Genomic DNA, 24373 nt, shown 5'->3' on the forward strand with positions numbered 1-24373 from the left:
CCCCACCCACAGCCACCCAGCCCCCCCCAGGACCTGCTTAATGGAGGCTGCAGCTCGGCTGTGCCAAAGGGAAGCCCATCTGCACCTATCCTTGCCTGGTCTGCGCCCAGCGCTAGGAACCCCGATTCTCCAACCTCCGCAGCTACACCGCAGCTGAACTCTAAGCCCTGGACAACAGACCCCACAACCATTGCTTCAACTCTCCACGATCCATGCTCTTCTGAATGTACTGCTCATTCTCCTGCATCATCGAATCACCCCCAACACGTGCTATCCACCACCATGCAAACCAACACAACTCCTACTTCGCAACAACTTGCCTACCTCCTCCTCAACATATGCTCTGTAAACACTGCCACCGAAATCTGGGGCCTCATCACCACCCTCACCCCCTAAAGTCATCTTCCTCACTGAGACCTGCTTCACCCCCACGCCTGCTCCCGACATTGCTACAGAAACACCAAACCTATACAAGATCATACACCAAGACCACATCAACAAGGGATCGTCAACATCCACTGCACCACCAAGACAGACAACAGCACCTCAACTTCAAACTCTAAACAGATTGAAAATCCACCATCACAGGTACCATCGCCTACAAACAACCTGGACCGTGCCCAGCTTCTGCAATGTCATCCCCGACACCATTTCCCCGATCGCCATAGATACAAAAGACAGCATCTTCCTTGAAGGTCTAAACTTCCACCTCAACAACAACAACACCGCCAGCCTACTCAACAGCTTGAATGACATCAGACTCACCAAACTCGTCAGTGACCCCACCCACAACACAGGACACTCATCTTCACCTCCAGCAACAGGGACAAGTACAGCCATCTCACCAAACTCACCTGGACTGACAACACCATTGTTCACTTCAACATCTCCAGCTCCGCACCTCCACCACAGAGCCGCCCGGCATCCCCCACTGCAGCTGGAGCAAAGTATCAGAGAGCCAATGGACCGATGGCCTCAGCACATCCTACCCGAAGTCTGCTTCACACTTGGACCAGGCTGCCAAAAACTTAAACTCCAGGATCACCAACAGCACCGACAACATTGCCCCTATTAAGACCAGCACACACAGCAAATCCACCAGCCAGGCAAGATGGTACACCAAGGAACTGAGAACAGCAAAACACCACTGTAAGCAACTGGAAAGAAGATGGCATACATAAAAGGACACCTTAGACAGGACCACCTTCAAAATCTCCCTCAACCTCTACCACCTGCAACAGACAGAGACAAAGAAGAATTCACCTAGCCAATCGCATCAAGTCCAGCTCTAACCACATCAAAGAGCTCCTCAACATTGTCAGAGAGTTCTCCAACCACGCCACCACGGAAAACAGCATCACCCCGTCCCAAGAACTATGTGATAGACACGCTGACTTTTTCCACGACAAGATAACCACCATCTACAAGAACTTAAAACCCCAGCCCAAGCTTTCAGCCTTCCTACATGCATTTACTGACACCAACAATGACCACCGACTTACCTCACAGGGCCAGCTCACCCCAGGACACCACTACCATAATGAACTCCGTTCACTCAGGAGCACCCACACCACATTTTCAACCTCGGAAGCCATGGGATCAGCAGCGAGCTCACTGCCCTCTTCAACTTCTCCCTTGACACAGTCATCTTTCCAGAACACAGGAAACATGCAGAAGTTAAACCACAACTCAACAAATCATCTACCGACCCGAAAGACCTAAAAAACGACACCCCATCTCCTGGCTCCCTTTCCCTATCGAAGTCCAAGAAAAAGCCATCAAATTACAGCTCACAAAACATCTGGAGTAGAACGCTCTCCTAGATACCTCCCAATCTGGATTCTACACCAACCACAGCACCAAACCTGCAATGATTGCCGCCACTAATGACAACAGAGCCCTCCTTGTCTGGAAACGGCGTCTCCAATACTCTTTGACCTTACAGCAGCCTTCAACACCTTATCTCATCACTCCCTGATCAAAAGACTGCATCACATTGATATCCAAGAAAACGCCCTCAAGTGGAACGCCTTCTTCTTCAATGAAAGAACACACAATGTTTGCCTACTGTTACACGACAAGCCTCTTGTGTCCTTGCGGGGATTCAGGGAAAGAAGCGAATAGCAACCTGTACTTTTTAGAAGATCCCTTAGTGCAAGCTATAACAACCTGTACTTTTTAGAAGCTCCCTTAGTGCAAGCTATAACAACCTGTACTTTTTAGACGCTCCCTTAGTACAAGTGGTGGAGGGAGTGTCCACTGAGTTTCTCCCTTAAATAGCTCTCCTCAGCAGCAAACCAGTGCTTGGCTTTCGGATTCGTAGAGTCCTCAGTCCACGCCCCTCCTCGCTGTGTTCCTGTTGTCCTAAGGAGCCCGCTTTGCTGTTCTCCTGCAACCTTTACTTTGTCCAGGCCCCTTTGCTGTTCTCCTGCAACCTTTCCTTTGTCCAGGCCCCTTTGCTGTTCTCCTGCAACCTTTCCTTTGTCCATGCCCCTCTCAGAACCTGATATGTGTATCTAATCCCTGATTCTCCCCGTCTCCAATTGGATGCAGTTGTGTGTGTTGTACTGAGCAACGCGACCGCGGTGAACTTGCAACATTGTTGCATTCCTCATTCCTTTACGCTCGGTTAGAGCGGTTGCATTCCCAGAGCCTTAGGCGTCAGCAGAGTCAGTCGGATACATTGTTTCCTGTATTCGAGCTCACCGCGCCTTCTAATCTGCTGAAGGGGATTGTATTTATTTTTACACGCGCTTGGTGCGCGTTTAGGAAATTCCTTTGAGGATCCTCAAGTAATTTCTTGGCACTTGTTTGGTGCTTGTACATAGGCCTGTTGGTCACTTTTTGTTTCTTTCGATTTTGACTCGCAGGGTTTCTGAAGCCTAAAGAAATCCTCCTCTTCTTTTCATTTATACTCTTTTGTAGAGTCTTATTTGAGCCTCCAAGTCTGAATTTACCCCGTGTAGTATTCCTCCTTTTTAGTTTCCAACAGTGGCCCCGATCTCCTGTTCATTGCCTGGCGGATTTTCCTCCCCTGCCTTGCTGCTTCCTCCAAGTCCCAGCTGAGTCGCTGTTTGCAGCTTAACGAGATGTCCAGCGGGTAAGAGGGAAACGGGGTAGAGTTTAGTTCACCTTAACTTAGACAGTTTGATAGTTTTACAACCCTATGAGAGAGCAGAGAGTAATTACTCTTATTGTCTTTATTGTCTTTGCTGCAGGTTGTTTCTGCTGTGCTTATTAGGAAACGCCCGCTGGGGGATTCAAGTGAGCTCTTCCAAACCTTGTCCCCACATCTCTCAGGGTCAGTTTGCTGCTAGAGTGTAAACAGGTTCACGCTTCCGTGGACTGGCCTCAAGAGTGTGGGGGGTATTCTCGTCATTCCTGTGGATTGGGACTACGACTTCACGCAGGTGGGTCTACTAGGCGACACCTACTACCGCTCACCTTCGAACCCAAGAACATTATCTGCAGTGTTCCTCAAGGCTCCTCCCTCAGCCCCACCCTTTTCAACACCTACATAACCCCCTCCTCACCCACATTGGCAAATATCATCAGATCCCAAAGACTAAACATCATATCCTACACAGATGGCACCCAGCTCATCCACTCACTTTCAGAAGACCCCGCCAACACGAGAACGAACTTCCACAGGTGCATGACGAGTGTCGCTGACTGGATAAAGGACAACTGCCTGAAGCGCAACATGGGCAAAATTGAAGTGCTGATCTTCGGCAACAATACCACACTCCTTGGTCTGAGCGCACTGTGTGGCATGCCGGGAGAGCGCTGACACTTGGCGGCTTGGGGGGCGCGGCGCTGGGGGGAAGGATGCGCGCCGCGTAGCACATGCATAGATATGGACTGCGACGCTGCACACTGGACTCGCCGGATCTACGCGTTGCCATATATGTCGCAGTGAGCTATACTGCAGCATCCTTGTTGCGCTACAGCCTACACTATGAGCACGACGCTGGCGCTAGACTGCCCGGAGGCCTTTACACTTTGGGGTAACAGCGGTGTCCTGTACGACTCTAGACCAGGACCTGGGTGGCAACCGAAATAGCCGCGGAGTGGGCTGGACCACAGCGCCATCCTCTGTCGCTGACACCACGCATCAGGAACACCACAAAACACACCGGAAAACAAAAAAACAACCCCATGAATCTACTCTCTTAACAATGTACGCACCTCATTCCTGTACACATGTTAACCTACACAACGCCGCCGGACCCCCGGGTTGCCGGCTGAATGGCTGTGTCCTACCATCTGGAAACGTGCGCTTTGTTTAACTGATTCGCCACCTGGACGGCGACTGTACATTGTAAGATGATGCAATTGCAAATAATAAAGGTTTTTCAAAAAAAAAAAAAAACCAATACCACACTCCTTGGACGACTACCGGTGGCTCTCAGAACTAGGACCATCACCCAAACTGACTGACCACACCAGGAAAATCAACATAATCCTGGACAACAAACTGACCATGAAGTTCCAGATCAACACAGTCTCCTCTGCCTGCTTTCTAACACTTTGCATGTTATGAGAAGTCTTCAAATGGCTCCCCCCGAACACCAAACGTACCATCACTCAGGCACTAATCACCAGTTGACTAGACTGTGGCAACGCACGCTACGCTGGGATCACTACTCATCTCCTGCAGAGGCTCCAGACCATACAGAACTCCACTGTCAGACTAACCCTCGTCCTCCCCAGACAGACCTACATCACCCCCAAGTCAGAAAACTCCACTAGCTAGTTATACAGAAGAGATGCTAATTCAAGCTGATGATTCACCCTATAAAGCACTGCAAAACCAAGGACCAGCCTTTATCAACCATCTCCTGAACTTCCACCAACCTACCAGACAACTACGCTCCGCCTTCCACTCACTCACCAACCCACACCCCCTCGCATCCACCAAAGCAACAGCAGAGGGCACGACTTCTTATAACTCACGGTCAAAACCTGGAATGACCTCCCTCTGCAGCTACGGACCTCCACCTTTCTACAGGAATTTCGGAGGGCATTCAAGACCTGGCTGTTCAACTAAGTTCAATATAATAGGAGCTTAAGAGGGCATCTAGATCAAAGGCACCTTCCACTCAAAACAACTCTAATAACAGCAGTGTCCTTGAAAGAAAAGTCACACTTTACTTCTCGCTCGCAAGGCATCTCTAATATCAACAGATTTCTGTTAAAGGAGGATCATGTCCCAGTGACTATATGGAGACAGCCCCCATACATGCCAACATTTCAACTTTGATAAGAGGGAGAAATAGGCGTGGGTGCAAAGACCTGAATAAAGCGTAACACGAAACAGGTCAGGCGTAACACGAAATGGATCGCAGGAGTACCTGGGAGAGATTTCTTTTTACCATCTTCAAGAAATAACTTCTGCTTTATAGAAATAGGTTATACATACACCTGTAAGTAGAATTTAGCATGCTCACTTCCAGTAAGAGAGTCATATGTATTAATGTCAACAATGCATGACAAGTCAACATAATGGGAGAAACTGTATAAGCCAATACACCTGGAAGAAAAGACTGTGATAAATACAAGGGGGTAATGAAGAAGGCATCAAATTACAATGAGGTGCTTTTGCCCACAGTACACTAGTTGTGTTCTTGTAATCTGAGTCAATACCTGTGACAGTCTGGAGCACTGAAGTACAAATCTGTATACCTGGAAGATGAGCTGGTGATGAAGATGAGGTGGAGAGAGCACGTTAGAGCACTGTTTGCACAGTGCACTAATATACATATTGAATTGTACGGAGACCGTGGTTGTGTTCAAGCACTGCACACGCTCTCAGTGGGATCCCTATCTACTTACCTTGGGTGGTTCCTTGGGTCCCCAGCAATTCTATGTCCTCTTGACTGTGTGTCAACTCGAGTCGTGATTCTTATACCACTTTCTTAATATATGGTTTGGTCCCGCCCTGGGGCCCACTGTGTATTCTGTGCTACTTACATCATTTCTCCGCTGTGTGTTGTGTGCATTGTATTTATCTCAGGGTAGGAGATATATGTGTGTATTAGAGAGTACTGTATAATAAGGAAAATGCTACTTACCAGTATGCATCTGTTCTTGGCATGTAGAGCTGCAGATCCACACACTATGCATAGATTGCCATCTGGTGTTGGGCCTGGATGTTTGCACTTGTTTTTGTCTTGGAAAAGTCTTTGGAAGTCAAGAGATAGGTGACTCCTCCTTTGGACGATAGTGCGCATGGGCATCGGCTCCATCTTCAGATTGTTTTTCGCCAGCAGGGAAATTATGGAGTTTTGTGAGAAACAGATAAGATGCCCATGTATGCTGTATCTAAATAAGATAGTAATGGAACAGCTAAAGGTAGCCGGGGAGGCGGGTAGGCGTGTGTGGATCTGCAACTCTACATGCCAAGAACAGATGCATACTGGTAAGTAGCATTTTCAGTTCGAGGCATATGAGCTGCAGATCAAACACTATGCATAGATTGTATAGCAGTACCCATTCCTAGCGGCGACCACCAGTATCTGCTGCAGTAGTTTGAAATAATGTTTTGAGTACAGCCTGGCCCACACTAGCTTGCTGTTTTGTTTGCACATCTACACAATAGTGCTTTGTGAATGTGTGCGGTGTAGACCATGTAGCTGCTTTGCAGATGTCATCTAAGGGAATGTTTCCTAAAAATGCCATTGAAGCTCCTATCTTTCGGGTAGAGTGGCCTTTAGGGGGAACTGATAATGTATGTTTTGCTTTGTGATAGCAAATCTGTATGCATTTGACAATCCACCCTGCTATCCCAGATTTTGATATGGGGTTGCCTTTATGTGGCGGTGAGAAGGACACGAAAAGTTGTTTTGTGTTGCGAAAAGGTTTTGTTCTTTCAACGTAATAACGCAGTGCTCTTTTTACATCTAAAGTGTGAAGAGCTCTTTCTGCGACTGTTTGTGGTTGCGAGAAGAATACTGGCAACTCCACAGACTGGTTGAGGTGGAAGGGAGAAATAACCTTAGGGAGGAATTTCGGATTGGTTCTGAGAACCACTTTGTTATGATGGAGTTGTAAAAAAGGTTCTTGAATAGTGAGTGCCTGTAACTCACCGACTCTTCTAAGTGAAGTAATGGCCACTAGAAAAGTGACTTTCCATGTTAGAAATTGTAGCTCGCATTTGTGCAGAGGTTCAAAGGGAGGGCCCATTAGTCTTGTGAGAACTATGTTTAAATTCCACACAGGTGAGGGTGGTACCCTGGAGGGAATTATTCTTTTGAGGCCTTCCATAAATGCTTTGATGGCAGGTACTCTGAATAGCGACAAGTGTTTTCTATTTTGTAAGTAGGCTGCTATGGCAGCGAGGTGTAACATAATAGATGTGTATGCTAAGTTACACCTTTGGAGATGCAGTAGATAACCTATGATGTGTTGAATAGATACATCTAGAGTATTGATGGTGTTATTGTGACAATATATGACAAACCGTTTCCACTTAGCTACATAGCAGGCTCTAGTGGTGGGGCATCTAGCTTCCTTGATAATGTTCATACAGTCAGGGGGAAGGTTAAGGCACCCAAATTCTAAGACCTCAGGAGCCAGGTCGCTAGGTTGAGCTGTGCTGGGTCCGGGTATCTGATCTCTCCACGGTCATGGGTTAAGAGGCGAGGGGAGAGGTGTAGTTTTTGGTGCGGGACTACGGATAGTTCCAGTAATGTGGTGTGCCACGGTTGTCTGGCCCATGTTGGAGCAACTAGGATGAGAGTGAGTAAGTGTTGCTGTAGTTTGCGCACCACCAGTGGAATGAGTGGGAGAGGCGGAAAAGCGTACGCAAATCTGCCTGACCAATTCATCCATATCGCATTTCCTTTGGACAATGGGTGTGAATATCTGGCGGCGAAGCTTGGGCATTTGGTGTTTTCGTGTGTGGCGAAGAGATCTATCTCTGGTTGCCCCCACATGTGGAAAAATGGTTGAAGAACTTGCGGATGAAGTTCCCACTCGTGAATCTGTTGCGTCTGACGACTTAACAGATCGGCTATGCTGTTCTGGACTCCCGGGACATGTTGGGCTAGGAGAAAAATGTTCTGAGGAATAGCCCATCTCCATATGCTTTGCGCTAGTTGAGAGAGCTGTAGGGAGTGTGTCCAGCCTTGTTTTTGTATGTAGTACATGGCTGTCATGTTGTCGGTGCGGACTAGGACAGCTCTGCCTGATATTTGTTTCTGGAATGCCTTCAGGGCTAGGAAGATGGCTAGTAACTCCAGGTTATTGATGTGGAGTAACTTTTGTTGAAGCGTCCACCTGCCCTGCATGGTGTGATGTAACAGATGAGCTCCCCAGCCGGAGAGCGATGCATCTGCTGTTAGCACAATGTGTGGAACCGGCTCGATGAACGGTCGCCCTTTGGAAAGGTTTTTGGTGTTCCACCACTGCAGAGAGCGGTGTGTGCGACCATCCACCAACACCAGATCTGTGAGCTGACCTTGAGCCTGGTTCCACTGACGTGCGAGGCATTCCTGTAGGGGACGCATCTGGAGTCTTGTGTAAGGTACTATGAATATGCAAGAGATTTGGGAAAAAGGGGGGTGGTGATGGACAGAGTTTCTGAATGATGCAGAATACTCTTACCAAGTCAAGAGATCATGGTTTTAATCCATCACCGTTTTTTAGCTCACTGCACCAAACCAGCTCAGAACCTGGCTACATGCAAATTAGTCTGAACCTGTCCCAGTGCATGATGGGAACAGGGCAAACCAAACTACCAAGCCAATTCTTATACTGGGAAGGAAACAAGCTTCCGGGGACCGGTTTCTGGCATCACAGCCTTCGTCGGCCCGGCTTGCCTGAATCCTGATGGTGCAATGAGCAAGGGACTCACGTCTGAGCATACCCTCCCACACTGAGTGTGGATAAAATTGATTTGGGAAAAAGGGGGGTGGTGATGGACAGAGTTTCTGAATGATGCAGAATACTCTTACCAAGTCAAGAGATCATGGTTTTAATCCATCACCGTTTTTTAGCTCACTGCACCAAACCAGCTCAGAACCTGGCTACATGCAAATTAGTCTGAACCTGTCCCAGTGCATGATGGGAACAGGGCAAACCAAACTACGAAGCCAATTCTTATACTGGGAAGGAAACAAGCTTCCGGGGACCGGTTTCTGGCATCACAGCCTTCGTCGGCCCGGCTTGCCTGAATCCTGATGGTGCAATGAGCAAGGGACTCACGTCTGAGCATACCCGGTCCCCGGAAGCTTGTTTCCTTCCCAGTATAAGAATTGGCTTGGTAGGTTGGTTTGCCCTGTTCCCATCATGCACTGGGACAGGTACAGACTAATTTGCATGTAGCCAGGTTCTGAGCTGGGATGGTGCAGTGAGCTAAAAAACGGTGATGGATTAAAACCATGATCTCTTGACTTGGTAAGAGGAGTGACGAAAGGAACGTCTGGGAGCCTGTATTTGCAAAGCTCCCATTGATTTAGCCGTGTCTGTATCTTTTTTCATCTTTTCGAGAGATGAATCCACGGCAGGCCCAAATAGATGCTCCTGGTCAAATGGTTGGTTGAGAATGGAAGTCTGTACCTCCGGTTTAAACCCTGAAATGCGTAGCCATGCATGCCTACATAGGAAGACACTTGTGTTGATGGCCCTGGAGGCGGTGTCTGCCACGTCTAGAGTGCAACAAATGGAGGTGTTTGTGATGATTTTACCCTCCTGTATGAGGTCGTTGGCCTTCTTTTTGTGTTGATCTGGGAGGTGTTGCAATAGGGACTCTAACTCATCATAGTGTGCTCTATTGTATCTGGCTAACAGAGCTTGAGTATTGGCGATGCGCCATATATTAGCCGCTTGCGACACCGTATGTTTACCAGAGGCGTCCAAGAGTTTGGACTCCTTGTCGGGAGGTGGAGCGTCGCCTGAGGTTTGAGAGTTAGCCCTTTTCCTGGCATTGGAGACCACTAAGGAGTCCAAGGGTATCTGGCCTTTAATGGTCTGCTGGGGCAGCTTTATATTTTTTCTCTATCCTGGGGGTTAGAACCCTAGCCCTAACAGGATCTTTGAACACCTCAGGTGCATGTTTGAGGACCCCTTTTAACATAGGGAGGGCAGAGGTGGACTTTTGTGAAGTGTCAAAAGTGTCCATTAAGAAATCCTCTTCCACAAGGTCTGTGTGTAATGCAGCTCCGTGGTATTGTGCAGCTCTGTGAACGAGCTGGGTGAAACCTATGGTATCCTCTGGAGTGGAAGGTCTAGAGGGGTAGATGTCGTACTGTGGTACGTTAGGGACATCTGGTGTGTTGCAATCGTCACAGGGGTCTGGGGTATAAGGTGGACTAGTGCCCCCTAGTGGTTCGTCGTCCGCCCCCTCCCCTGTGTCATTAGAGGTGTCATCATCGTTCACTGGTGGAGGAGATGGTGTAGGAGAGTGGTGTGGTGGTGGAGGTGGAGAAGGTACTCTGAGAGGCGATGTCTCAATGTTTCTTTTCTTAGGTGGTGGAGCCGGTGGAGGCGTGTCCAGTGGTCTCTTTTTAGAACTGAGAGTCAGTTGGCCACTCTTTGGGTCTTTTAGAAGAGTTTTTCGGGTGGGATCTGGTTTAAAAAGCTCTTCGGTTGGAGGCTGATGTTTCGGCGCCAATTTTTTCGGTTCCGAAGGCTTGCGTGGCACCGATTCTGGAGTGGATTTGTGCTCCTTAGTCTTTGAAGCGTGAGCTTTTTTAGTCTCTGAAGGAGGTTGCGGAACCAGTTGTTTTTTCGGTTCCGATGCTTTTTTCGGTTCCGATGATTTCCTAGGTTCCGATGGTGTTTTCGGTTCCGAAGCTTGTGAATGTGAAGTCTTCGGTAGCGTCTTTTTGCTCGGTTCCGACTGCTTCTTCGGAGTCGAGGGGTCGTGCCGATAGTTTTGGGTGCCGAGAGCGTGGAAGTGGCGGCAGCGGTCGGCACTGATATGGAGGAAGGTCTCTTTTTCTGGGCCGGGGCTTGAGTTTGAGCAGCGACGGCAGGCTGACTCGAGCCCGAGTGGCCTGAAGGCTTTGTTGTGGACTTCTTTGCCGGGCCTGAAGGCAGGGCGTGAGAAGTATTGTCACGGTGTGCACCTGGGCCCGAAGGTGAAGGTGTCACCGAAGCCTTTTTGGTTGCAGGGGAAGGGGATTGGGGTCGATGTCACTACTTACGACCCGCTGCCTAGGAGTGATGTCCTCGAGGTCGGAGTTATCGGCTTCGGAGGCGCTGACAGGGCATTCTTCGATTTGCTCCTGTTCTGGTACATCAACGCCCTCCTGGAAGATGTCATCGTGAATGGGTCCGACGAGCGAGCCATTATTCTTTGAGCTCAAGACGATCCCGAATGGTCTTCTTGGAGCAGAAAGAGGCACAAGCTGGATAGTCTTTGGCCTCGTGCTCTGGTGAGATGCAGAGGTTACACACCTCATGAAGATGTGTGTGTGGGAACTTCGACCCACACTGAGGACACTTCTTAAAAAGAGTCCTTTCCATGAGCCAGATGGAATGGCCTAAGTAGGCCCGAAGGCCCTCGTAGACGACCGGAATCGAGGACTTCGAAAATGAAGAGATGCGCGACGACTAGGGAACGCAATCGAGACAATACCGGAGAAAGGGTGAGGATTGCATGTCGAAAGTTGGATCGGTAACGGCACCGGACTGGACCACGACAAACACATCCGAGCCCGATGGCGGAAAAAAACAATCTGAAGATGGAGCCGATGTCCATGCGCACTATCGTGCAAAGGAGTCACCTATCTCGTTACTTCCAAAGACTTTTCAAGACAAAAACAAGTGCAAACATCCGGGCCCAACACCAGATGGCGATCTATGCATAGTGTGTGTCTGCAGCTCATATGCCTTGAACATACATATTTTTGTAAGTACAGTGGTTCTTTTTATCCAATCTGTACCTATAAGATTGCATACTGGTAAAACAAGCTGCTTTACACTCCTTCTGGACTAAGCCTTAAGCCTGCTCTCCACAGCTACCACTTAGAGAGCTTTCTAAGGTTGTCTAAGACATCTAAAACCACTGTATGGGGTTGTCTGGACTGGTGCAAGGTGCCCACTTACATAAGTGGACATCAAATACCAGGCCAGCCTCTCACAAGAAATTCGGGTGAAATAAAGTATTTGTCCAAGATCACAATTTAAATGGACAAGCCATTTACCCATCAGGCACTGAACAGTCTTTACTTGTATTAATGCTTTGTTTTTACCTTGTTGTTAATTTTTCATATAGCAGAACCGACCTGAAGGTACTGGAGTGCTTTCGATGAGCCCCAATTACATTACACAATGTCACACTCACTGTTTATAGGGAGATTAAGTTATTCACAGGATGATGAGCCAACTCCAGGACTTGAAACTGGTTTCCCAGTTTTAAGTCTGCAACTCTGGCCCTAAAACCACATCATGAGTATAGGAAAAAATAGTATTTCACTTTTGGAACTAACAAAAACAGTTTTAGACTCTGTTTTTAGGTGCACTAATAATATGTAAAACTGCCAAAAATGTCCATTCCTGTCACATGCTCCTATCGCCCTCTCCAAGAATTAAGGCCAAAGCATTAAGCTTTGGTGTCTGAGGTAATTCTTGGAGAGGGAGATTAAAGTGTGTGTGAGGGAAGACTGGCATCAACATTTTAATGTTGGTAGCTTTACAAAGTGTTCAAGCAAAAACAGAGTTTAGAACATGTTTTTTCTCCCAGGACTATTTCTCTCTTTCACTAAATGGTTTTTTCCTTAACTTTCTTTAACCTGCGTCAGGAGCACGCTATAGCAGGCAGAGGGAACTTGATAATATTGTGCACTGACCTGCAGGAACAGGTTACCGACAGTGCAGTACTTCGAGCCTCACTCTCGGCCTCAGGAGAGATGCCCGCAGTGCTGAAGTCCGCCCGGAAATATTAGGCAGGGCATAGGACTCGGAGGCAGGAAAATACATTTGTTTCCAGAGTCCTGAACCCTGGGCCTGCCCCAGTTCACTTCTAAACCAATAGATTTTTGGTTGGCTCAGGCAATAATATATTTACAACTATGGGATGTAAGGAGGAAAACAAAGGCTGGAGAGCCAGCGTAATTTTGAGCTCTCAGTTTAGCTCAACTTTAAGTTATTTTAAGCACCCAAAGCAGGTCATTCTGTAATTCCTGCTGCATCATGTGGAATCGGGTTTCTGGATGCTTGAATCAGGAGGCGGGAGACTAGCCTTCAATTCGGTAGTCTCCCCCCCGAATCGGGAGGGTTGGCATGTCTGAGCCCCTGTCCCTGTGTGGGATTGTTTGGACAGGTAAGGTCAGGTGAGATGACCAAGGACATTCACATCAATCCTGCTCTGATTGCGTGAACAAATCTATAAATGTATAGGAAGCGCCTCACATAAGCAACCGCAATGGGTTTATTGGCCGTTACTCACCAATTTGCTTGTTTTCTCATCATTGGCAGCTTTACTATAAACCGGAGGAACCAACACTTAGATTAAATCAAAAACTTTTGCTTGTGTGTATCAAATGCGTTGCACATATCTTAGCCTCCCTAAGTCCTCATAAAGGAAGAAAGGTCTTACTAACAAAAAGCTAAAAATGAGTTATGTACGGCATCTAGCATGTGTTTTTATTTCATGCCCACCCTCATGATTAAAAACCAAATACCATGTTTAGGCCACTTTAATGTGAACGGCGACATGTTTCATTGCCAACCCCGAACTTACCCAACTCAAGATTCGTATGGTGAAGCACTTTCAGGAAAAGGGGCATGACGCCCTGGACTTTAAGTGGATGATTCTTGAAAAAAATGGATCAGAGATGAGCGGGAGCAAAAAAGGCACCATTCAGAAAGGAGGCTTGTTGGATTTTCTCTGAGCAGACGGATAAGAGGGGCCTGAATTATTCGGTTGAGTGGCACAAACTCTGGGGTTAACCACACTCTGTAGGAGGGCTAGGCCTTCATGCGGTTCATGGTAGGGAATAGGCAAAGATGTCACAAACACCCAGGGCAAAGAGATAAGTCCCATGTTTAGGAGGTCTGATGGTATGGGTATTGAGGCAACTAAAAACCTATGGCAAAGAGAGATGCCCCCTAGTTTATGTAGGTTTTCCCTTCTCTATTATCATCCTTCTTCCCTCTTGTGGAGACACGTGGTATGAGTAATGAACCCCTGAGGTTGGGTGGAGATATCTGCAGGAGATAGATGTATTCCAGCTGAAATACACTGGAATTGACAAATAAAGTGTGGCCTAAGAATGGACACAGATTGAAAGTATGGCATGACAACGGAGGTGGATAACTGATGGTGAGGAGACCCGGGGGCCACAGTCTGTTGCAAGTTGTCACTACTTAGCAGCAAGGATGGCCTTAAATATGGAGCAGCCCTAAAAAGCAATAGGGTGAGCTACGTATTGGGTTTATATACATAGCAGGGTTGAAAGCGCACAGTACTTCATAAAATAATGGCAGAAAGCTGGATTTAGCCCCCGCAGATCCATCCAATTTAGCGCCTTTTGAAAGCAAGAATGGTGAGCCATGTGTACTGCTTTAAATACATAGTAGTGTTGAAAGCGCCCACTACTTCTGAAAACAATGGGGGCGAGCTGGAACAAGTCCCTTGCCTCAATCTAGTATGGTGCCTTTTGACGAGCAATGCCCTAGAATTGAGGCGCCAATAGGGGTCACGCCCCATTGGCTTTGAAATTGAGCCGCCGCGAGCACGTGGACAGTGTGACCTGAAAGCCGAGTAGCAAACACCAGCGGTGAGTTTTTTTGCTGCTTGATTCTCCTTCCCAATGTGGTTTTGCAGTCAGTGGCACTATGTTTCTCCCAATGTGGTTAGGCGGTGCATCCGAGATATGGACGATGAGCGGCGGGCTAGGAAATGACTGAGCTTTCATGGTATGTGGAGGGGTCTGGCTAAGTTGCAATGCAAATGGCTGTGGAATGGACGTGTTGGTTCACGGGCCATTGTGAGATTCTACATATACATTACCCCTCATGGGGGGTCGGGGGGGAGTGGGGCTTAGTGATTGAGCATTAGTGTTGTGTGGGGCTTGATGGGGACATGCGGATTGGTAAAACGCGGTAGCATGGATGTGGTGGTTCACAGGCCATTGTGGGATTTCACATATACTTTTTATTTTGCAATGAACGAGTACGCAGTGGGAGGTTCCTGATATATAGCCTGCATGTTAGAGAGTCGCAACGAACTAGAGCGACTAGTCGCCTTTTGAAGACACCCGTGGAGGACCGTCAGTTTGGAATATGTGCCTGCATGAACAGGGTTCACACCCTGACATTAGCAAAAAGGTGCTGCTATACTATTGAGACTGGATAGAACGATTGCTAACATGGACAATATGGGTCCTCTGAAACATGTATGGTTCCCCCGCCAGGTAAGCATAAGTTTGTTTCCTGACATCCTACCTATGGCCTATTGGTAGATGTTAGCCCGGTGGCCATATGGTAAATATTACATTGCAGTATCGTAGAGGAAACGTGGTTTAGCAGGGTAATTTCTTTAAATTTCCCTGTGGGATTTGATTTGCACATAGCCCACTCTGTTGCCTGATCACCTTTTTTCTTCTTTTTAAATGCTGGTCCAGTGATAGTTGGTGATCACTGGTCCTCATGCACTAATGAAATTGCCTGTACATTGGGGGCTGACAATGAAACATGTTGGCTGTTCACACTGAAATGGTCTAAACATGGGATTTGGTTTTTAATCATGTGTGGCATGAAATAAAGGCACATGCTAGATGCCACAGATAACTCATTTTTAACTTTTTTTGTGAGGAAGAAAACCTTTCTTCCTTTACGAGGACCTAAGTAGGCTAAGATATGTGTGACACATTTGATAGAAAGACACCCAAGCAACATTTTTTGATTTAGTCTAAGTGTTGGTTCCTCTAGTTTATAGGAAAGCTGCCAAATTGGTGAGTAACAGCCAATAAGTCATGGTGGTTGCTTAGGCGAGGCACTTCCTATACATTTATGTGTTTTCACACAATCAGAACATGATTGATGTGAACGTCCTTGGTGACCTGACCTGAGCAAAGTATCACACACAGGGGTTGTCTACATATATGCACTGGGACATGACCCATCCAGATTAGGGATGCCTTACGAGTCGGAGGTAAAGTGTGATCTGTCTGTCAAGGTCACTGCTGTAATTAGAGTCCATTTGAGTTGAGGGCACCCATGACGTAGATTCACTCTTCAGCTCCTAATATATCGGAATCCGTGTACGGTGGCTCAGCCATGAGAGCTTTTTAAGTGTTTGAAAATTGCAAGTGAAATGGTGAACAGCAAGAGTTTGTGAATCAGTAGAGGAGTGATTACCACAAGAAGCGGTAATCGTACAGTGGCATCGATGGTGCCAGTCCAGGCCCTGAGGTATAAGCACTCTGTTAATAAGCTGTGGGTTGGTCACAGATTATCTGGTACTTTAGTGCACCCGACTGCCACTTGTCTGTTTTGCTGGGAGTTTTAGTACAGATATGGAGAGAAATTGTTGGTCTTTCGCACACAATGAAATTGCGCACATTTTGGCAGGTCCCCTGCTTTTGCCAGATAAACCATTGTTGGCAGGTTCCCTGGCGAGGGATGAATGGGAAAATTCTCATTGTACGAAGCACCAGATACGAACTACCCTAAAAGAGGTGCAACGATTCTTAGAGGTGAGAACTAACTACATACCTCTTATGAAGGGCCCCACTGTGGCATTGTAGACGATTATCAAATCTATGGTTGAGGAAGCGAAAGAAAACAAATGGATAACCAGTAAGGAGGCTGACTTCTTTGTTAATCCATCGTCACGGATACCGGCTTTCAATATACTGTCCAAGATCTTTGTTGGAACCTCTCTCTCAGTTCTCAGGTTTTTTTTCTCAGAGAGTCTGTGATTAACCAGTCCACATATGTACGAGATACCAGAGACACCCTGAATCTCCTGCAGAATATCAAATATGAACCTACCACCCAATTTCTGGTCACCCTTGACATCGAATCGCTGTATACAAGCATTCCTCAAAATGAGACCCTTACCTCAGCTTCGTGAGCCCTAAGGGTTCAGGATGGTTTTGCAACACCCCACCATCTTATATACTGAAGTGCATATAATTAGCACTTACAAAAAATATTTGTACCTACAAGGAATAGCTATTTCTACAAGAGCTGGCAGGCCTCGAAAAATCTACTCGCCCACTCGCAATTGCGGATCAAATTTTAGCAGGTCAAGCTATTTTTAGCACCTACTAGCCCCATCTGGTGAGTGAACTTAAGCTGGAAAGGAACAGCTGTTCTGTTTATTCAGAAACTGAATGAGCAATAAAGATGCCATTAAATCTGTTTTTATCTTGACACATTTTCTGTCTGTTCAAGGAAAGAAGTCAAATGTCAGTTTGTCTTTTTACTTATTGGTGCTTGGAAAATGGAGTTGATTTTTCTTTCTCTTACTACAGTCAGAGGTTTTTGTCTTGGGAGCTGTCTGAAGATGTCAGTTTTTTTTCTCTAAAACCCAACATTTAAATAATAGCTGTAAAAAAATATTACAAATATTTCAAAATATATCAGAAATTGCTTAAACACATTTTTTTAAATTAAGAAGTGTTATGCAAACAAAGAGTTAAATGGAAGCAAAATAAATCAGAACACTTTACTTGGTGATGTGCAAATGACACATATTTACAGAAACTCCATTAGCAAACATTACTGTATGTACACTATATAGTTTTATAAGTTATCTGCATGTCAGTGGAAAATGTTGTGGACATTTCAATGTAAAATCTGCTGATTGCAAATGACAGCGTGCTACCACTTCATGCTTCAGTGATGAATTTATTAAAAGTGATATGAGAAACATTCCTGCCCTGAGGACAATGGGCCCGATTCACAAAAGTAATCTGAGACAAAATCGTAAATTTTGGTCATAAATTTAACTTAAGACAAACTTAAGTTTAACTGAGACAAATTCCTAATTTTACTACTCCTAAATGCCCTTTGTGAATACCGAAAGTCGTAAAATTAGGATTTTGTCTCAGCTTACTTTGTGAATCGAGCCCAATGCTGTTAATGAACTAAGTGGCAAGTCAGGTGTCATGTGTATCTTATATGTGGCTAGATTTACATTATATATATAGCAAAGGTTTAGTCTATTTAATCAGACAAAACGGTTTTCTGTACAGCAGACATGCTGAACTCACATATTTGAAGGTGCTCTCATATGTGATAAAAAAATATGGCAGCTCAATGAATTAAATTATTTGCCCACAATCACATCATCTGAAATCAGTTTTTGGGTCAAGAGCATTACAATTAAATCTAGTAGATTATTTAAGTCACTAGACCTGGAGGTCTAGTAACATTTTTATGATTTTTCTAGGCCTGGCTGGGCACTTCGATGGGAGCCACGTTTGCTCCTAGTTTGGCCTGCATTTATGTGAGCATGTTTGAGAAGAATTACATCTTTCATGACACTAACCTATAACCTTCTAACCTGTGTGTATGGAAACGGTGTATTGATGACGTTTTCTTTGTTGGTTTTGGCACAGAGAAAGAACTGATGTCATACTTGCAATGGATAAACAGAGTGAATCTATGTCTTTATTTTACTTGGTCTATTAGCAGGGACTCAGCAGTCTACCTATATTGGGACATAATCTCTACGGCCAGGCCCCTGCATACATTAAGGAGCGCTTTCAAATATATACCCCGAGACGTATTCTGCGGTCCTCGGAGGCGGGTCTTTTAGTCCCCCCTCGGTTTAAACTCACCTCCAAGGGGGGCAGGGCTTGTTCGACTCTTCTTCCACATCTCTGGAATAACCTGCCGGAACACCTGCGCAAGGAGCCCGTTCTTTTGAAATTCAGGAAACTTCTTAAAACTATCCTGTTTAGAGAGTCATTAGAATAACACCTCACTTTTTCTTATGTTATTGCACGGTACTAGGACGCTATCTTCATCTCCAAAGCGCGAAGAGACCAGTTGGTGAATCTGCGCTATATAAATGTAAAAAAAAAAAAAAAAGTTCGCACAGCAGTCCACCAAAAAGCCACCGACAGAAATTCACTCCTGCATTACTCATCCTTTAACCTCAGGACACTATGGGACACCCTGCCCGTGGGCCTGTTCTTTTTAGGAACAGAAGGAGCTGCACTGAAGTAGAAACGTTTGCCAACCAATATATGACACTGGCCGAACATTTACAGGGGGCCTATCCGACCAGAGTGGTGAACCAGGCATGCAAAAGAGCATTAAACACGCCCCAGACAGCCCTATTGGAAGAAAACAAACAATGCATGCATATCTGTGGTATCCCCGTTTTATCCCTTATCCACCAGAATCCATCAAATCATATGGAAGTACTGGCATGTGCTTAATGTTGGCTCTAATAAGATGGTGCAACCACAGTTCACGTTTCACTGGGCCTCTAATTTGAGGGACAGACTGGACCATTCCCGGCCTAGTGATCAGAAGATGAACTCCTCGAACTTACCATCTGGACATTTTCCTTGCGGTGGCTGCAGTGTATGTAAACTTACGGCAGCATCACAGAGCGTTTTTCTGAACAATTGCCGCACGTGGTTCCAGAACAATTTCAGCAATTGTAATTCAAGTTTTGTTGCGTACAGACTTACTTGTCATTGTGGCTTGCAGTACATTGGTCTCACAACTTGCAAGGTTAAAATCAGAATAAAAGAACACATCAGTACCCTTAGGGCTGGGAAACTCACGACCCGTTTGGTGAAGCCCTTCCAGGACCACAGGCATTGCCCCTTGGACTTTAAGTGGACGATCCTTGAAAAAATGGATCAGAGATGTGCGAGAGCAGAAGAGGCTAGTTGGATTTTCTCAGAGCAGACAGATAAGAGTGGCCTGCATGATTCGGTGGAGTGGCACAAACTCCGGGATTAACCACACTCTGTAGGAGGGCAAGGCCTTCCTTCATTTCATAGTAGGGTATGGGCAAAGATGTCACAAAATCCCAGGGCAAAGAGATAAGTCCCGTGTTTTGGATGTCTGATAGTATGGTATTGATACTGATGCTACTAAAAACCGATGGCAAAGAGAGATGCCCCTAAGTTTATGTAGGCGGAGCACCACCATTGTTCCCATCTTTATTATCATCCTTCTTCCCGCTTGTGGAGGCACATGTGGTATCAGTAATGACCCTTGCCGGTTGGGTGGAGCTATCTGCAAGATATGGATGTATTCCAGCTGCAGTAAACTGGAAATGACAATTAAAGTGTGGCCTAGGACAGAATTGACACATATTAAAAATATGGCATGACAACTGAGGTGGATAATTGAGGATTACGAGACACAGGGGGTCTCCTACCTGTTGCCAGTTGTCGCTACTTAACAGAGCAGATGGCTTTAAATATGGGGGAGCCCCTAAAAGCAATGGGAATGAGTTGTGCGTCGGCTTTATATACCTAGCAGTGTTGAAAGTGCATAGTACTTCATAAAGCAATGGCGGACAGCTGGATAGAGCCCCGCGCTTCCATCCAATATGGCGCCTTTACAAAGCAATAGTGGTGAGCTGCCTGCATGGTTTTAAATCCATAGTAGTGTTGAAAGCGAATATTACTTCTTGACGAGCAACGCTCTAGCGCACAGACATCAATGAGGGACATGCCCCCTTTGCTTTGAAATTGAGCCGCCGCAAGTACACGGAAGTGATGAGATTAATCAATCAATCAATCATAGCATTTATAAAGCACACTACATACCCGTGAGGGTCTCAAGGCGTTGGGGGGGGGGGGGGGGAATGCTGCTACTGTTCGAAGAGCCAGGTCTTGAGGAGTCTCCTGAAGGTTAGGGGGTCTTCGGTCTGGTGGTGATGAGTTTTTTACAGTGTGCTTTCCCTTCCCACTGTGTTTATGCAGTCAGTAGCAATATGTCTCTCCCAATGAGTTTACGCGATGCATCTGAGATATGGACGATGAGTGGCAAGCCAGGAGATTTCGGACTGAGAGCTAGTAGTATGTGGAGCCTGATAGGGTCAGGCTGAGTTGCAATGCAAAAGGCTGTAGCGCGGAGTTATTGGTTCATGGCCAAAGTGAGATTCTACATGTACATTACCGCGCATGGGGGTGAGTGACTGAGCATTAGTGTTGTGTGGGAACTGATGGGGACATGCTGATTTGTAAACGGCTGTAGCACGGGTGTAGTGGTGCATGGGCCATTGCAGGATTTTACATATAAATGACCCCACAATGAGCCAGTATGCAGTGGGAGATTCCTGATATATAGCCTGAACGTAAGAGGGTCACAACAGACTAGAGCGACTAGTTGCCTTATGAGGACACTTTTGGAGATCAATTAGGTTGGAATATGTGGCTGCATGTACAAGGTTCACGCCCTGACATTTGTAAAAAAGGTACCGATATACCATAGAGACTTGCTATAACGATTGCTAACATGGACTATATGTGTACTTTGAAATGCATATTGTTCCCCCTCCAGATATCCACAACTTTGTTTCCGCACACTCCCTTCCTATGGTAGGCATTCACCCTGTGGTCATATGGTAAATATTACATTGCTGCATTATAGAGGAAACGTGGTTTGGACATGGTAATTTTTTTTATTTTCCTGTCAGATTTGATTTGCACATAGCTCACTCTCTGTTGTCTGTCCACCGTTTTTCTTCTTTTAAAATACAGGTCCGGTTAGTAAGTGGGTGATCACTGGTCCTCATGCCCTGATGAAATTACCAGTAAGTTCGGGGGTGGCAATGAAACATGTCGGCCATTCACATTAAAATGGTCTATGGTTATTAATCATGAGTGTGGGCATAAAATATAGACACATGCTAGATGCCACACAATTCATTTTTAGCTTTTTTGTGAGGAGGAAAACCTTTCTTCCATTATAAGGACCTAGGGAGGCTAAGATATGTGTGACACATTTGATAGGGATACACACAAGGAACCTTTTTTGATTTAGTCTAAGTGTTGGTTCCTCTGGTTTACTGGAACGCTACCAATGATGAGAAAGCAAGCAAATTGGTGATTAATAAGCTCATGGTGGTTGCTTAACTGAGGTGCTTCCTACACATTTACATATTTTTTCACATACATCAGAACAGGATTGATAGGAAGATCCTTGGTCACCTGACCTAAGTATCACAAACAGGCACAGGGGTTGTCTCCATATAGGCACTGGAACATGACCCTCCGTTAACAGAAATCCATTGAGATTAGGGATGCCTTATGAGTGAGAGCTGATGCCTTACGAGTGAGAGGTAAAGTGTGATTTGTCTGTTCAACTGAGTCACCTGAACCCTCTTGACCCTCAAGCACCTAGATACCCTCCAAGGTGATTAGTTGCGCTATACAAATCCATTGATTGATCAAGCTTTTATGAAGTCGATCAAAATCTTCTAAGCTTGTTCTATTTATTTGGCCTCTATAGAGCTGGCATGTCACATAACCTTAGTAAGAAGTCTATTTTCTTACATAAGCATCATTTCATTTTTCAGGTATCAGAATATTTTATATAAACAACGTACATGCACTTTAAAAATCAAAAAAGAAACCAAGTGTTGAATTTCAGTTGATAAATGAGGAAATGTATAGTTACCTAGGAGTAGTGGCTCTACTGCTGCTTGCAGATTCTTTTCCATTCGCACTAGTTCCGGAGAGTTTTTGGGATAGTGAGGGAACAATGATAAGATGGGGTCCTTGAGTAGTGAGAGCTGTCTCTGAACTTAAATCTGTAGTAGGGATGGAAGTGCAGCTGTCATATGTTTCTGATAAAGGTTCTAAGGCTAATGACACCTGAAAAACAAAACAAAGTGAAGCACAATACCTGTTGATTGCAGCGTTTAAATGATGCAGCGAAGAACAACTGTAGGACTAAGTTGTACAAGACTGGATTAGTCATTCCATTTGACAAACTTAAAAGATTTGACAGTCATTTCTTAAGGATGCGCAATTAAAGTAGCTAAATTCAAGACAATATTCTAATATGTCAATGTATTCAAACCAACTTTGCATGTCGCGGCATAAAGTGACCAACGATGTGGGTGATGCTGGTGAAGTGGTGAAGAACACGCCCATGAAATGTGCAGGGAGAGATTAGAAGGCAGTCAGTCCCAATTAGAACAAGTGGCAAAAAAATATTGTTAATGGCGGAGTCCAGAAGTCCTTATGCTGCATTTAGGGGATCTGTATATTAATCCTAAATAACTTGTTGAGTAACATGAGAAAAGTTGACCTTCTGCCACAGACATAACTCCAGGGGTAATCACTTGGACTATGAAATCATTCGTAATAAAGGCAGATAGGGATATGCTGTATCGAGAGAAATAAGAAAAAAAGTACTCCATTAGTTGCGGGCCCAACCAAGGCCTCCACAGGTGATAGTAGTTTCAAGTATCTAATAAATATCATATTAAAGACAGGAGAGGCCACAAACTACTTTTATAGGACCCTTGGGAAAGGTCAGTTTATTTACTACTGGTGGTAGTGTGCAAAGCTTCTGATAAAAAAAAAAAATCGTCCATCTTAATTCCTAGTAGAGTGATCCCACAATTGGATAATCTGTAATGAAGAAGAAATCTATCTATGGAATTGTAGGTCAGGAAGCCCATTGTGGAGATGCTTAAGACCATGAGTAAAAGGATATGCAGTCTGGCAGCAGAAGTCCCCGTCTGGAGCGGAATCCAGTTGTATGGATAGTGTAATATGGCCACTATGTGTGACCTGCATGTCAGCGAGGTGCAGGCCGAAAATCTTGATTCAGAAATCTCAGAATCAGGGATGATTCAACATTTGAACTTCATGAGCTGGCAGTACATGGTATGCAGCAGCATGATGAAGAAAGGTAGCCCTGGTTCGATATGCAAGAATAACAGGTTTGGCAGGACTTTAACGGAAAGAGCGTTACAACAAACAAATGATGGACGGAATGCTGACAATGCAGACATTCTCCCCCAGTCAAGAGATCTGGGTTAAATCCATCGTTCTTTTGCCCACTACGCCACCCCAGTTCAGACATGGCCATATGCAAATCAGTCTTGACCCTGTGCCTCATGGGAACAGTCCAGCCCGAACTGCCAAGCCATGTCTTCCCTGGACCGGAATCAAGCATCCTAGGACCGGTTTCTGGCTATCAGCCGTCATCAGCCAGGATAGCTTGACTCCAGTAGCGTAGTGAGCACGGGTCCCACGTCTGGGAATACCCATCCCACTTAGGGCGAAAAGCGTTACAACAAACAAATGATGGACGGAATGCTGACAATGCAGACATTCTCCCCCAGTCAAGAGATCTGGGTTAAATCCATCGTTCTTTTGCCCACTACGCCACCCCAGTTCAGACATGGCCATATGCAAATCAGTCTTGACCCTGTGCCTCATGGGAACAGTCCAGCCTGAACTGCCAAGCCATGTCTTCC

The 24373-nt window shown here is 45.8% G+C and overlaps 1 protein-coding gene across 2 annotated transcripts in view; it reads right to left on the minus strand.

Moving 5' to 3' along the window:
- The window catches only part of C2CD3 (C2 domain containing 3 centriole elongation regulator), a 604078-nt gene that overhangs the window by 496406 nt on the left and 83299 nt on the right, over window positions 1-24373 (minus strand). For both annotated transcript variants that reach the window (XM_085623335.1, XM_085623334.1), the window contains exon 4: window positions 22558-22754. In XM_085623335.1, coding sequence (XP_085479461.1) covers window positions 22558-22754 — 197 coding nt within the window. The remainder of the gene's footprint in view (window positions 1-22557; window positions 22755-24373) is intronic.

Source organism: Triturus cristatus, chromosome 8 (genome assembly GCF_964204655.1).
Source record: "Triturus cristatus chromosome 8, aTriCri1.1, whole genome shotgun sequence".
NCBI classification, from domain to species: Eukaryota; Metazoa; Chordata; class Amphibia; order Caudata; family Salamandridae; genus Triturus; species Triturus cristatus.